A 14,560-nucleotide genomic window follows, 5' to 3' on the forward strand; every position below is an offset into this window, starting at 1 on the left:
ATAAGCATTTTCCGAAAAACACTTCTCTTATTTTTCAGGAAGTTCATCACAATGAAAATTTCATGCAAAATTGATTCTGTCAAAAATTACATTTTTCCTGTGGAAAACTGCTCATTAGCTGTAGTCAAAATGGTTCCCATAATGGAATGTTAATTCTATCTTTAACCATTTGCTGCTTTCCCATCTTGATATGCTGATTATATGTAATGTGGTATGCCTAAGAGGTAATTTCTCAAAGGCACACGGCTTTTTAAATGTCTTTGTCAAATTTTAAGTCGTATTTCATGTACTCTGGAGCCACATAATGGAATTAAAATGTTTATCAGAATAATGTTAAAATAATTTTAGCCGTGCCAACAAAAATATAAGATTATACAAATTTTATAGAGAAAGAAGTGGAAAGAATTGGAAGTGGCCTGAATGTGTAGGCTGATGATGTGGTAGAGTCTACCAGTAAGTCTACGCTTATGCCAGTGGGAAGAATATAGACCGTCTGCCCACTTCACATAGTTGTAAATAGCAGTGTAGACAGAAGAGCATAGCATAGGTGAGTAGAGTGCCCAATATGCATGAAACCCCAGGATATATCCCCTACATGTTCTCTCTACATGTTCAAGCACTATCTCTACCATGGTACTCTGCTGCTTTTAGCAGTGTAATGTTATGATTCCTCCTTGCCAATGGAGTCTTTCTTCACTAGGGTGCAAGACACAAGCAGTGGGGAACGGAGATTTTCCCACTATCTACCCACTGCAAGAGCCTTTCACTCGTATGTGTAACTATACATGTAGTGCCTGTATTCTGCATGTCCCCGTAAGTACAGACCTAGCCAGTGAGATCTCTGGGATACAGATCTGAGTAATCTTACAGGGTGGATGTTGGTACTGCTAAAAAAAGTGATTTTTCCTTCTATGCCAAGTTCTCACTTCACTTCCACTCTTTACGCTATTACTCTTAAAATTTTCTCCTGTACAAACCTTTCCATATGCACATGGAAAATATGTGTTGAATGCTGAGCCAAAGCTATCTGTTAGCATTCAGCTGGATGCAAGTACATCTGGCCATTGAAATGTTGTATTTTTTTGGTTCAGAGATCAAACAAAGGTATTACTTATCTCGTAAATACAATCAACCATTGGTTGGTCAATGGAAGGGATCAGCTGCAATGAGCCGTAACCTGATTAGAAGACTGCTAGCTGAAAATGAGATGAATGTTTACAATGCAGATGAATGAATGGTAGTCTGTCTGGAGAGCTCAGCTGAAGAGCCTTCAACTCATACTTCAATTAACCTCAGTTGCACCCTAAGTGAAAAAGTGTATATATTGTGTGTGTGTGTGTGTGTGTAATATTGTTGCTCTTTCTCTCCTGAGGTCAATATGATAAAGTATTAATAAATAATAGTTTGAAAATTGAGAAATTAAATAACTGTCTTCAAACAAATTATATGGAATGAGTGCATAAAGAAATTACTTCTTTTTTTTTAACTTACCATTCATTTCATGCTAGATTACATTTGCATTTCAAATGTGTATAAGCATCAAACACTATTTTGTCTGGCAATAATTCTCATATTAAAATTAGATGAAGCTTTAAGGTTACTTAAAGCTTATGGGAAACAAACTACACTGATATATCTATGCCTCTTTGAAAGGTCTGGAGGTGTCATTATTATTTTTCCCTTGATAAATCTGCAAGTAGATCCTCTTCTTAAACGGTCCAGAACCTGAGAATTGAAGAGCTTTGTGTTGTCACAAAATGGACTTTATCGATAGGGAGAATCACCCAGATCCTTAACTGTGACTGAAGACTTCACAGTGCAACTTGGGAGGAGGGGGGACAGAATAGGTGGGGTTGAAAGGTGCCATTAAACCACCTTTACCCAGGATCCAAGCCAGTATTTTTAGCAGACATGAGCCAAAACTGACTTTTCCTAAAACTACCCTGGTTAATTTGATTTTATCTAGACTAGGAAGAGAACTATGAACCATACACTGTTTTTTTTAATGAGATCATAAATGGCACCATTCCCATTAGAGCTGTCTGTGTAGCAGCATGATAAATTGACCTTTCATGTGTAAATCATGACCCTGGGACAGTATTTAGAAATTTAATTACAGTATTTAATGTATTCCTTCTGATTGTTTCTGTGCTGGTAATGTGTTTTAAAATCAGATAATTCTGTTTGTACATTTATTATGGTGCTTTGGATTTTATTTTGCCAAACTCCCACTGTTAGTCCCCCAACACGAGTGAAAAGTCAGGTTTACTACTGAATTTCTTGTTTATTTTCAAACTATTTTATACTGCAAAGTTAAATCTACTAACTTAGTCTGACAAAAATCACATGGTCTGATCCTTCTGACAGACACTGACATTGCTGTGGTATAACTCTTAGAGCTCTTCCTTCTTTTCTCCAAGGTGTAAAGAAAATCAGACCCATAGGCTACGTCTACACTACAGCAATCTGTGGACAGAGCTCTTCTGGCAAAACTTCTATTGACAGATCACATCCACACACAAAAGGGGATTGAAAAAGTGATCCACTCTGTTGACAAGGAGCATCCAAACTCTCAACATAACAGCCGACCAGAACCTCAGCAAATAGGGCTACCTGGTGGACCAGAATCCCTGTCTGTTGACAGAGGGCCCCCCGGAGAGTCTACATGGCTTTATCATTCACAGAAACTGTAAATGAAGTCCTTATTCCTCATCGCTGACAGGCAGAATGCTGTCAGCAGAAGTACTGAGTTTTGTCGACAGACTGTCAACAAAATTCATTTTGGCTGGGTCCACACGTCCTTTCCTTTCGAAAGGGGTATGTTAATGAACAGGTTTGAAAGATGCTAATGAGGTGCACAATGAATATGCAGCACCTCATTAGCATAATGGCAGCCACGGTGATTCGAAAGTGCGGCTTTTCAAATCGCGTGCCCCACGTGGAGACGGGACCTTCCGAAAAGACCCCCCGCCCAGTTTTCGAAAGCCCTTCTTCCTAACACCAGGTAGGAAGGGACACATGCAGACACAGGGTTTGTTTAGACACTCCACAAGTTTTGTCAACAAACCCCTCTTTTGTCAACAAAACTCTCTAGTGCAGTTGTATTCATGCCGTCTGAGCAGCAATACGAGATAATGCAAGGTTTCTCAACCATTTTTTATGAAGCACCCCTATTTAAAAAAAAATAATTAAAGTACTTGCTGTACCTACAATTTTCAGACACACAATTTTTTATGCTCCTATTGCAACCCATTTGTTTAAACATCTTAATCGTAACTGTCTGGTTGGAAGAAATTGCCTATAGACTATAAACTTGCCATTGTTCTTATGATTGTGCAAAACAAAAATTAAAAATTAGATGAACATAAAATAAGTCCAATTCTTTATTCATAAAAAGGCTTAGAAACACTGAGTTAATGAACCCTGAGGAAGAGCTCTGTGTGTCCCCAAGGCGCACGTACCCCTTGGTTGAGAATCACTAAGCTAATGCAAATTAAGATTCTAGTTTCAGAAATGACGTAACTGTCGTTGTCGGATATCAACTTTTTTAAATGAAAAGGTTCTGGGAATGTTGGGATCTTGAGTGTTACTAATGGGATCATTTGTCAAGATTTCATGATTATTAGGTGAACCAAATCTGATTGCTCATTATCCCTAAACTTTGTGTACAAACTTACTACAGAGCACATCATCATCAGGTCTTACTTCATTTACTTTCACAAATCAATCAGTTACACTTTCGGTATTACAGATGTGTGGAAGGTACTTCCACTCTAAAATGTGTAACAACAATAAAAACCATAAAAAATGTCAGCATTTGCACATAGTCACTTCACAGTGCTGGCTGAAATGCAGCAAACATTCCCTATTTAAGTACAAAGAAATATTGTACAGTGATCCCTACCACTGGTCACCAACCAGGATCTTCTGTACTAAGCACAGACTTCTACCACTTGAACTAAGGAAGTGACTCTGTTAGTGTAAAACAATAGTAGACCATTATTCTCCATCTCGAATGGCCACTAAATATGGTCATGGTATACATATGGCTTGGTCTCAGTGATGGTGAAACAGGGGAAAAGGGGAGCTAGTGTCTCCAAAATGGAAATATTGTCAGGACTCTGTCCCAGTGTCAGCTTGCACATAGTGTGGTGTGGTGGTGGAGGTGACAGAGGAAGCCAACAGGAATAGAGTGGCCGCTACAGGACCTGTGATCACTCTGGGGAGCAGGGAGTGAGAGACAGGGGTGCTGGAATGGGCCTAGGAGCTGTCAGAGCCACTGAGACCTTGCTTCCCAGGTCAATTTCCTCTATCATCTCCACCTTTCCTATTGTGTCTTAGTGCCTCCCCTCATTCCCGCTCCAGTACATTCCCCGACCTCTTTCATGGGGAGTTTCCTGGTAACTCTTGATAACTGTTGGCTTCCAGTGACCACCACTGTAGGTCAAAATGTGTAGAATATTATATTTTCAGGGTGGCATATGCTACCACAGGAGTCAGTTGTGCCTGTAGACAGACACTGGCCTGTGTTAGGGATGGCATAAAGTATCCCTGTCCACAGGGTGCTCCCAAAGCTTCCTGCCATGCATGGGAATTGCAATGTTCTTAAGTCTGTACAGAGGGTGTAGAATACCAGTTTTCAGTTCAAACTAAGACAGATTTCAGATAGAATTTGCATTACCCAGTAAAAATCACTGGCCATAACCTTCTTAAGAAGTGGCCAATACATAATTTAATGATCCGTGGTGGGAAAAAGCATTCTGTAATGCATTTATCAAATTGTGTAATGCTACACATGGTGTGAGGTATCTATCACATTCAGGTTTTTATACTGCGCACATCACTGCCATATAGGAGTACTTTCCAGTAGAGTATTACATGATGTGACTGACCTCTGTCCCCTGTAATTTGCTCTCATCCTCTCCCCATAGGACAAATTGCATGTGCAGTGGTGTGTCTTATTTGGGCAGGTTTCATAGAAGTACACACTGCTAACTTTGTATGCTCGCGTGTAGATAAGAACTTCCTTCCTCACTGCTGAAGCAATCAGCTTATACTCAGAAACATGAGACTTCCACATTTCTTGCATCACGTTTAACTACATCTGTTGTTATTGAATGCAAAATGATCCAGCCACTGGAATCTAAGTAATGAACACTAATCCCTTGGAGATGCATTGCGAATGGCTGAATTTAAGACTTAATAGATAATTGCCTCATTGTTAAGCCCTGCCATGTTGTTAAGCTGTGGATTTCAGTGATAGACAAGAACATCCTTGTACACAAAGTATAAATGTAGATCAAATTGCTATATTTGTAAAATATTTGGGGATCTGTTGTGTATTGTAAGGTTAAATATAAGGATCCTGTCATTGTATAAGGATGCATTTGATATTTATGATTTTATATGTGAAGTCTATTATATATCAATATAACAGAATCACCAGCTTAAAATACATCCACTACCTGATTTCATGCTTTTCTTTCTCAGGAGTTGCAAGATCTTCTTCTAGACAAGAAGAAAGCATTGGAAGCTGTTGAGGAGAAAAATCTCTCCCTGCAAAATGAGATCAGTTTACTTAAAAGCATGTTTGGAGGAGGAAAGGGGTAGGTACATTCACTAACCAAGGGCTATGTAATGGCTGCAGGTACTTCAGCTTTTGTTGCACATGACCTTTTAAATCTTCTTTGTAAGAGCAGGCATCATCTGCAGGTTTTAGTGATTGGAACATAACCAATGTCGTCATAGTTTAGTCCTTCATAGAAGTGCTGCACAGGCTGGCGGGGGTGAAGGGGTAGCGGGGAAGGAAGGGCAAACAGGACAGTTGCCCTGAGACCCAATGATTCAAAAGGACTTGGAGCTCCAGGCTCTCACCTCAGGAGCAGTGGCAGCAAGCACCCTGGGTCCTTTAAATCACTGCCAAGCCGTGTCTACACGTGCACACTACTTCGAAGTAGCGGCACTAACTTCGAAATAGCGCCCGTCACGGCTACACATGTTGGGTGCTATTTCGATGTTAACATCGACGTTAGGCGGCGAGACGTTGAAGCCGCTAACCCCATGAAGGGATGGGAATAGCGCCCTACTTCGAAGTTGAACATCGAAGTAGGGCACGTGTAGACGATCCGCGTCCCGCAACATCGAAATAGCGGGGTCTGCCATGGTGGCCATCAGCTGAGGGGTTGAGAGACGCTCTCTCTCCAGCCCCTGCTGGGCTCTATGGTCACCGTGTGCAGCAGCCCTTAGCCCAGGGCTTCTGGCTGCTGCTGCTGCAGCTGGGGATCCATGCTGCATGCACAGGGTCTGCAACCAGTTGTCGGCTCTGTGGATCTTGTGTTGTTTAGTGCAACTGTGTCTGGGTGGGTCCCTTTAAGGGAGCGGCTTGCTGTTGAGTCCGCCCTGTGACCCTGTCTGCAGCTGTTCCTGGCACCCTTATTTCGATGTGTGCTACTGTGGCGTGTAGACGTTCCCTCGCAGCGCCTATTTCGATGTGGTGCTGCGCAACGTCAATGTTGAACGTCGACGTTGCCAGCCCTGGAGGACGTGTAGACGTTATTCATTGAAATAAGCTACTTCGATGTAGTGTGCACGTGTAGATGTAGCTCCAGAGTGCCATGGGATGTGCTCCAGGCGGCTGTGAGGGCTAGCTGGAGGGGAGGAGCCGGTGTGGCATGATCTGGGAAGCGCTGAGAGATGCCTGCCCTGAGCCCTGCCCCTTCCACCCAAGACTCTGCTCCTTCTGGGAGCGTGGAGCTGGGCCTCCCTCCACACCTAGCCCAGGGGTCCAGCAAGTGTGTCAGCTCCCTTGATGCTGTAGATGTCAGACACTGCATTCGTGGGACAGAATGCTACAGGTTCCTTTATTTAAACAAGTGTCACATGTTATAGCACTTATTTTCATTGTTATATGAAGAATCACTAAAAACGTGGGTATACAGATGCACACATGCCCCTTGATTAATGTTTCATTATTATTTCTATAGAATCACTTATATTTTGCCTAATCCTCATACTTTAGAGGATCTCCATTTTGGCTACAACCTACTTTTGATTACCTTTGGCACATTTTCATTTCAAAAGTACACATGAGCCTGTGAAACAGACTTGCATCTGGTCCTGAACATTTCCAAACATCCAGGCTGGACAGATCAAGTGAGTTTATTAAGTCCTATAGCAAGGCTTACCCATTCTGACTTTAGGCCTTGCTGTTGCCTCAATTTCCCCCTTCATTTCTAGTTAAGAAAACTTCATGCTGCAGGTGTTTCCTCAATAACGTTCTTCTTTTGTGAGGTGTAATGAAAATTTTCAAATACCACCACATCTTGGCTGCCTTCTGTAATACTGACAGATTGGTTTGGTTCCAACATGCTGCTTGTTTATTTAGTGTATGCTTTAGTATAGTCAGTCAGCATATTCTACATCTCAAGTGCTGACGAGGCATGATGGATATTTTAATATCCTCCCGCTTAATCCTGTATTAAGACCAGAGGAGCTTTGTCTGGACAAAGGGTTCCATTATGTGGTTCTAAGTGTAATATTGGAATGCTGCAGCCCTGTGGGTGGTGTTAACTGCTACCCAGGCTGTTTTTACTAACTAGCAGAATATTAAGGGTCATCAGTCTTTTGAGCAAGTTTTCTGGGAGCATTCTGGGCCAGATTTTGGTCCCTGTTGTACCTGTGCAAGCCCCTCAGTAACCTGACTGAAGTTATTGGAATTACTTTGGATTTATGGCACTATGGATATTAGATAATTAATTTCACTTTGAAACTTTTCCGTTTTTTGTGTGTGTGTATATCATGTTTGTAAAACGAATGGCTTGAGCAAATGTATCATTTTCCAGCCAAATGAAACCCAGATGCTTTTCCTTTTAGGGAAGGCAACCCCTTTTCTGAAACTGTATCCTGGAAGCTCCAGTCACATCACATCAGCCTTAATGGGGCTGACATGAACAAAAGGGTTTTCACTGGGCCAGTTATACACAAATACTTCTTTAGTTCCTGTATAGTTTTTCAACAGATGCCGCCCTACTGTAAGATTTCAAATAAGAGATATTTGTTTTTAAACTTCCCTGGGTTGGAATGTCATGTGGTTCCTATAGCTACTTGGACAACTTCTGTTGTCTGTTACACTGGTGTAAATCTGATGTCACCCCCATGACTGTCAGTGGAGTTACTCTGGATTTACACTTGCCAAATAGGAGAAAAGAATTTTGCCCACTGTCTTGAAACTGATTTTTTTGGGGGGAGGTGCATAAGAGCGAATACTGGCACATCCTTGCTGTGTGTTGCTGTGCTATATGTTAACACATCAAGGTGGTATTGTAAGTGGGATAGGACAGCCCTACCTCAGTAGCACTGCTTCAGGAAGAGCCTCAGGGAGACTGTGTCTCAGAGAGGCAAAGTTCATGCCCAGGCTGCGCAAAAGGGGTGTGCGTCTTACACCAGCCTTTAGGACTGGTGGCTGTAAACAAACTTTAATGGACTGTGGGAAGCTTGGCACACCCATGAAAAGTGGTCATCCAGCTAACTAAAATCATGCTGGATTATGGATGTTGCCGGACAAGAGTGTTCCAGATTAGAGAGGCTCAACCTGTACTGCATATTTCAGATGTATGACCATCGTGGCCTGGAAGTGCTTTGTGGATGTTTTGGATACTTTGTGCAATATTAAGGAGGACAATGACAGTCAATTAATAATTGCAACAATAGTTATCTAGTAACAATCATCGCAAAAGGAGGGACAGATTGGATGTTATTCTACTGGGTGATATTGAGTGTTCTTTTACCTATCCCAGATTCAGTTCTAATTTACATCAGACCCAGACCTGTGGAATAAATGAAGTGGTACAATTATATACATTGTCCTCGAGTATTAAATGCATTTTCCAGGGTCCCACTATAAATGAATATAATTTCACTGTTTTTAATACAGAATGGAGGCAACACATTTCCATCTGGCCCAGGATCTGTCATACTCAGACCACTCCCTTGTTACCTCAGATTCCATGTTAGATGATGCATCACCCCAGCCTTCAGATCACATACTCTCGTCACAGTCATTTCAGCTTCCTTCTGCTGCTTCTTTGACAAGTGGAATTGCAGTAGAACCCAGACTGACCAAATCCACTGAAGCAAATCAGATTCCACCAAAGAGAGTTTTAGGTAAGCCCTCAAAAACTCTTCTGGAACTCATATACAGGAGAAACCTTTGCAGCACTGCTTATGCTCAGTTTTTCAACTGTGCCTCATGACTGGGGTAATTTCCCTGTACCCACAGCATCTCTTTGAACCTTCTAACTAAACAGCCTCTTATCCCGGCCTCTAGGTGGGATTAATCAGCTGTTGGTTATTATTATTATTATTATTATTATTATTATTATTGTGATGGCTGGTGACATCTTAAACTTATGGAGAGTATTACAATTTTGTCTGAGCTTGGGTCACTTTTCTCCTTGCCATTCCAGTACAGTTCCAGCCAAATTACAAAATGCTTGTGGCTTATGTTATTATGTGGTGTCATTTTGCCTGTATACATTAGAACAAGCTGGGTTAGAACACTACTCACTATAAGAGAATTGTGCTATTGCCTTGAAAAGTTTCATTCGGGAAGCTATGGTTTGTTTGGAGCAGACAGGTTAGTCATGGGCACACTGGTGTTTATTGTGACAGAGTCTCTCTGTGCACTACAGTTGGAATACAGGTACAACACAGTTATTCCCAGTCATGTTATCACACTCTATGGTTTTGCCTATGTTGACTAGAACAAGCCATGTTATAGTCATGTTAAGGGAATTGTAAGTCCTGTTGAGTATGGAGAAATAGCGTAGCTCTTTGAATTCAGTTCTAACTCAAGCTGGTCAAAAACTGGAATTTCTATCCAGTGGGAAATTCTGATATTTTGCACATAGTTTTAAGCCTAAATTGGAACAAAACGTTGAAATACTGAAATTCTTCGTGCAATAACAAATTCTGTAAATTTTAAGATGTTTGATTTTCATTGAAACATTTTGACAGTCCTAAATTCAATCAGTTTAGGCAGGATTCAAGGATTCAATCAGTTTAGGCAGATGTAGATTAGTGTCAAACTGGCATGAAATGAATCAGTTTGAGTTGGTGTGACAATTCAAACTATTTGATATTATAAAAATAATATAAAAAGCAATAAAAACAATTAAATAAAAAATAATTTCCCAATTTAAAATTTAATTCCCTTAGGCCCTTTTTAAGTCCCCAGCCTTTCCTCCAGAGTACTGAGTAGCACAGAAAAAGCCACCACCAATGTGATCCAAGAAACAAACTGACTTATTAACGCAGCAGTCCACACCAGTTTCAAAACAGTCGGCTCATTCTGCTGCTGCCCATGCTGCTGGCACTCTGAATATTTGGTCTGACATAGTCTCTAGCAAACACAGAGCAGCTGAGCCCAACAACTCTTCTAACTTGCTGATTATGGAGCTCTTTGGCCTGTGCCCCTTTTCTTCTCCAACAAACCCCTGAACACCATTCCTTTGTGCCTCCTCATTAGACTCATCCTCTGCAAAATTCACACTCATTTAAGCTGCACACCTGCCATGGCTTTCTGTATAGGCCACTGTGCTGTAGCTTTTACCCTCCTGATTACGCCTATGTTACTACATTTGGCCCCAACTAATTCTTCACTTGCCAAGATGAGGAGACTCTTGCATTGCCCAATGATTGGAACTGCCGGTTCAGCTGAACTCTACCACAGCCAGGCTCAAGGGAGGGCACTACAAACAAGACATTGAAATAGGGGCCTGCCACGTGTCACTGCTTTGGTATAATGCACTGTCAGATGGAAAAAATAGAAGCTGAAGTGTCTTTGATTTACAAACAGCAAATCCCATTGGACACAGTAAATCAGCATGCCTGATTGAAGCCAACATTCTTTCTACAATGGTAAAGCTAATTCCTGCAACAGTATTACTCTTTCCAACAGCATTTTTGCAAGATCAAGGATTTGTGTTTTAGCCATTTAAGGGATGGGTCACATGAGTACAGGTCCTGTCAGGTAATATAAAACTTTAACCCCCATGAAAACCAATGAGAGTTCAGACAGCTCCACACTTGACAGGATCTGCATAGGGATAGTCCACCTGACAGCACACCCCCAACCCATCTCTTTGGGCTCCAGGATTCAGGGAGGTCTGAAAAGTAGCACTGAGTCACAAGGACTGACAAGAACCCAGGGGATGCTGCTTTTTGGTGAGGCTTCGGTGGCAGATGGGAATCCCTCTGGGAGAGAGCGGTTCACCACCAATGTTCACTTCTCCCCACCCCGGGTCCCTAAGTCTCAGTGAGAGTGGGAGTGCAACATGGACACTTTTTTGGGTCTGCTCCACACGTAACCAAAGTAGCATCCAAAGAGGAGGAGAGAAACTGTCACAGTCACTCTCTAAGCTGTAGAGGGACTCAGTATGTTCAGAACCAGATCGCTGCTGATGCTGTGCCTTACAGCAGCACTGAAATTGCAGAATGACAATTCTGCTAGTGCCATAATTTACTGTATTTTAGCTATCCAAGGTAATTCTGCCAAGGTAATAAATCAACACGTCACTAACAAAATATACACTTAGCCAGCTGTGTTCCATTTTATAGCATAGGTTTAAAGCTTCCTGAGAGAGGCTCATTGAACAGTGTTTTACATTAACAGCTTAAGGGGGAAGGAAATGAGATTATGTAATTATTTTTATTGCAGAAATAAAAGATGGAAATCATTGGCTTCTTTTTTTATTTTGTTGTTTTGTACCATTTACATTACTCACTGTCTCTCTTGCTTGTTCTACAGATCAGGGAAGCACTAATGCTGAGTCACCCCAGTGTTCCCATCCTAGCTCTAGTTCCCTCAAACTTGACACAAATACATTAGGACAAGGTCAGGACTATTTCAGCTCATTGTTTACTGACTCAGAGAAGAGTGTCCAACACCCCGGACCTTTGGAGACACAGGGAAGGACACCTTCAGCTACTGAAGACTACAACTCTTCTGCAGGCAGAAACAGGTGCAGTGTTCAGCCATCAGCTAAGATGTCTTTTGTTTATGCAGTAGGACTTTATAATGGTGTTTTTATGGGGAACTTTCCTTCAGGGCACTTCTGAAGGGCAGAGAGATGCTGCGCCATTACAGACTTCTGCAGTATATCCACTGAGTAAGATTTAACCAGCATATGGTGAAAAGCCAAGCAATTCTCCATAAGGTACGGGAGAATGTCTAAAGCTTGAAGGTCTGCTTAGCAAAAGTCACCAAAAGTATAGAGGTCCTTCAGTCCTGCACAGAGAGCTGCCTCAGAGGTGGAGTGCACCCTGGACAGCATATCCTGTAGGTTTTGAAACCATATCTGCAGGGCTCCTAGAAGTCACTGCATTCCAATCATCCACCCAGGGTTTACTGGTGTCAGCTAAAATTCAGACTCCTTGAAGACCAGCTCAAATAGGAGGCTCCTTCCCTGGGCCCTGATTGCTGGAACACCAGAGCTCCTGATGGTCTGGTATCTTCTCTCCTGACCTTCTGTTCTGAACCCTGGCTGGTGTAAGAACCAGACCTTACGCTAAACACTAGAATCCTAGACATTAGAGATGGGAAAGATCTGTTGGGCCAGATCTTCAGTTGGTGTAAATTGTCACAGCTCTATTAGCTACCACGGAGTTAGGAGAAGTGATGCCATTTGAGGATCTGCTCCACTACATCCAATGCATCCCATACCTGTGTTGTGTGAATTGTCCCATGCTGTATATTTTCTAGTGGTTTTTCTAGTACAGCTCATGTTTAAGGCCTAGATATCTTTTAATATTAGGAAGCTTCTTTCCTGATGCTCAGCCTCATTTTTCCCTTTTTAGTGTCATCCAGTGGCTTTTAATGGAACGCCCTTGAACCAACCTAAATAATTCTTTTGCTTCCTTAAACTTCCCAGCCCTAAAACATATCTGCTCTATTACCATGTCTCCCTGGTGATTCACTGCCTGAACTGCCTGTAGTCAAATCTTAATCTTTTTCAGAAATCAATCCCACCAGCTCCAGGATCAGTTTTTTTTGGAGTCCTTCTGGAGTTTCTTCCAAAATATCAATGTTTTTCTTTTAACTAAGTGCCCAGCAATGAACACAGGGAGCCTGAATCCAGTCTCATTTACACCAACATAAATCAGCAGCCACTTCTTTCTAGTCCATGCAGTTATGCTAGTGTACATGCAAGGAGACTCGAGGTCAGCATTGCAGGTGGTTCCTCTGCAGAACTGTCTGAAGAGACTTTGTTACCTTCCTCCTCCCTAATTTGCATATGCAGGCACAAGTGGAACAGCCTCCCCTGTCCTTGGTGTCCCCACTGCAGACTCATGACTACCCTTATTCTAGCCTTTCAGCACTATTTCTTTCCAGGCTTTTCCATGCCGTTGCATATTATGCTTTGGATTATTTTCCCCCTTTGCGCTATTTCTCTGTATTGCCTGGTTTCCTCCTCCTATCACTCATCTCCACCCAACTGAGCATTATCTGCATTTTTATTAACCAGCTGTTTTCCTTCCTCTTCCAAACCATAAGTGAACATGTTCCATAAGAAGGAACCTGAAACCATACATGTAGGAGACTCCCCACCAGCACACGTGCATGATCCCTCCGTGTGTTTTATCAATATATTTGTTTACAGTCTTGCAGCCAGTTCATGGGACAGGACATACACCCAGGACAACAGAAAGTAACACTTTGAGAAGATAATACAACAAAAAGAAGGTGGGGAATGGTGCTTGGTCCTGCCAAGAGGCCTGGGGATTGGACTTGATCGCCCCCTGAGGTCCCTTCCAGTTCCATTGAAAAAAAAAATCTCACTTGGTTCCAAATCTACGTTACCTGCTCCTTTCCCTTCCTCATTGATCTGACAGTGCTGTCAATTGCATAGAAATTTGTCTTGCAAATAGAGTCTTTATAGATCCCCACATTTACTGCTTGAGTTTCTGTAAGACGTATGTAAATCAGGACATGACCGTATTCAGATAGCTATAAAGATACTTCTGAAGGCCAGTTATAAAACTGAAATTGTGTCCAGAATTCTAGAGCCATTTCCAAATCTTGAAGTGTGCCCTAGTGTTTGGCTGGTCATAAGGAGGATAACTCTAGCTAAATGCTGCAAGATAAGAGATTACCTTCTTCGTGATGAATTTCCTTGTATTGTATCCAGTTCACCTCCCCGCAATCTCACTACCTGTGTCTGGCTCTGACTCTGGTTCAACCTCCAGCTGCATCCTGGCTCACCTCCCGCGAAGGGGTCTGACTCACCACCCCGCACACAGCTCCAGCGTAACTCCACCCCTCTCCCTCCTGCAGCCCTAACCCACCCCACCCTTGTCCCCCCCCACCTTCCACAGCCCCAACCCACTGCCAGGCTTAACCCTCCTCAACTGCCCCCCAGCCCAGGACTTACCTTTCTTCTGCTTCCCTGGCTGCAGAACGTGTTCTGCCGGGGAAAAAGCCGGACCCCAATTTACGCAAAATCCGGGTTTACGCGAGGGTGGTGGAACAGAACCCTTGCATACTCTGAGACCTTACTGTATT

The 14,560-nt window shown here is 42.4% G+C and overlaps 1 protein-coding gene across 1 annotated transcript in view; it reads left to right on the forward strand.

Moving 5' to 3' along the window:
* LMNTD1 (lamin tail domain containing 1) overlaps nt 1-14,560 on the forward strand; it is a 278,703-nt gene that overhangs the window by 230,494 nt on the left and 33,649 nt on the right. Inside the window, exons 7-9 of the mRNA XM_074998356.1 lie at nt 5,491-5,606; nt 8,933-9,162; nt 11,807-12,020. Of these exons, the coding sequence (XP_074854457.1) occupies nt 5,491-5,606; nt 8,933-9,162; nt 11,807-12,020 (560 nt within the window). The remainder of the gene's footprint in view (nt 1-5,490; nt 5,607-8,932; nt 9,163-11,806; nt 12,021-14,560) is intronic.

The sequence above is a fragment of the Carettochelys insculpta genome, chromosome 1 (assembly GCF_033958435.1).
Source record: "Carettochelys insculpta isolate YL-2023 chromosome 1, ASM3395843v1, whole genome shotgun sequence".
Taxonomy (NCBI): Eukaryota; Metazoa; Chordata; order Testudines; family Carettochelyidae; genus Carettochelys; species Carettochelys insculpta.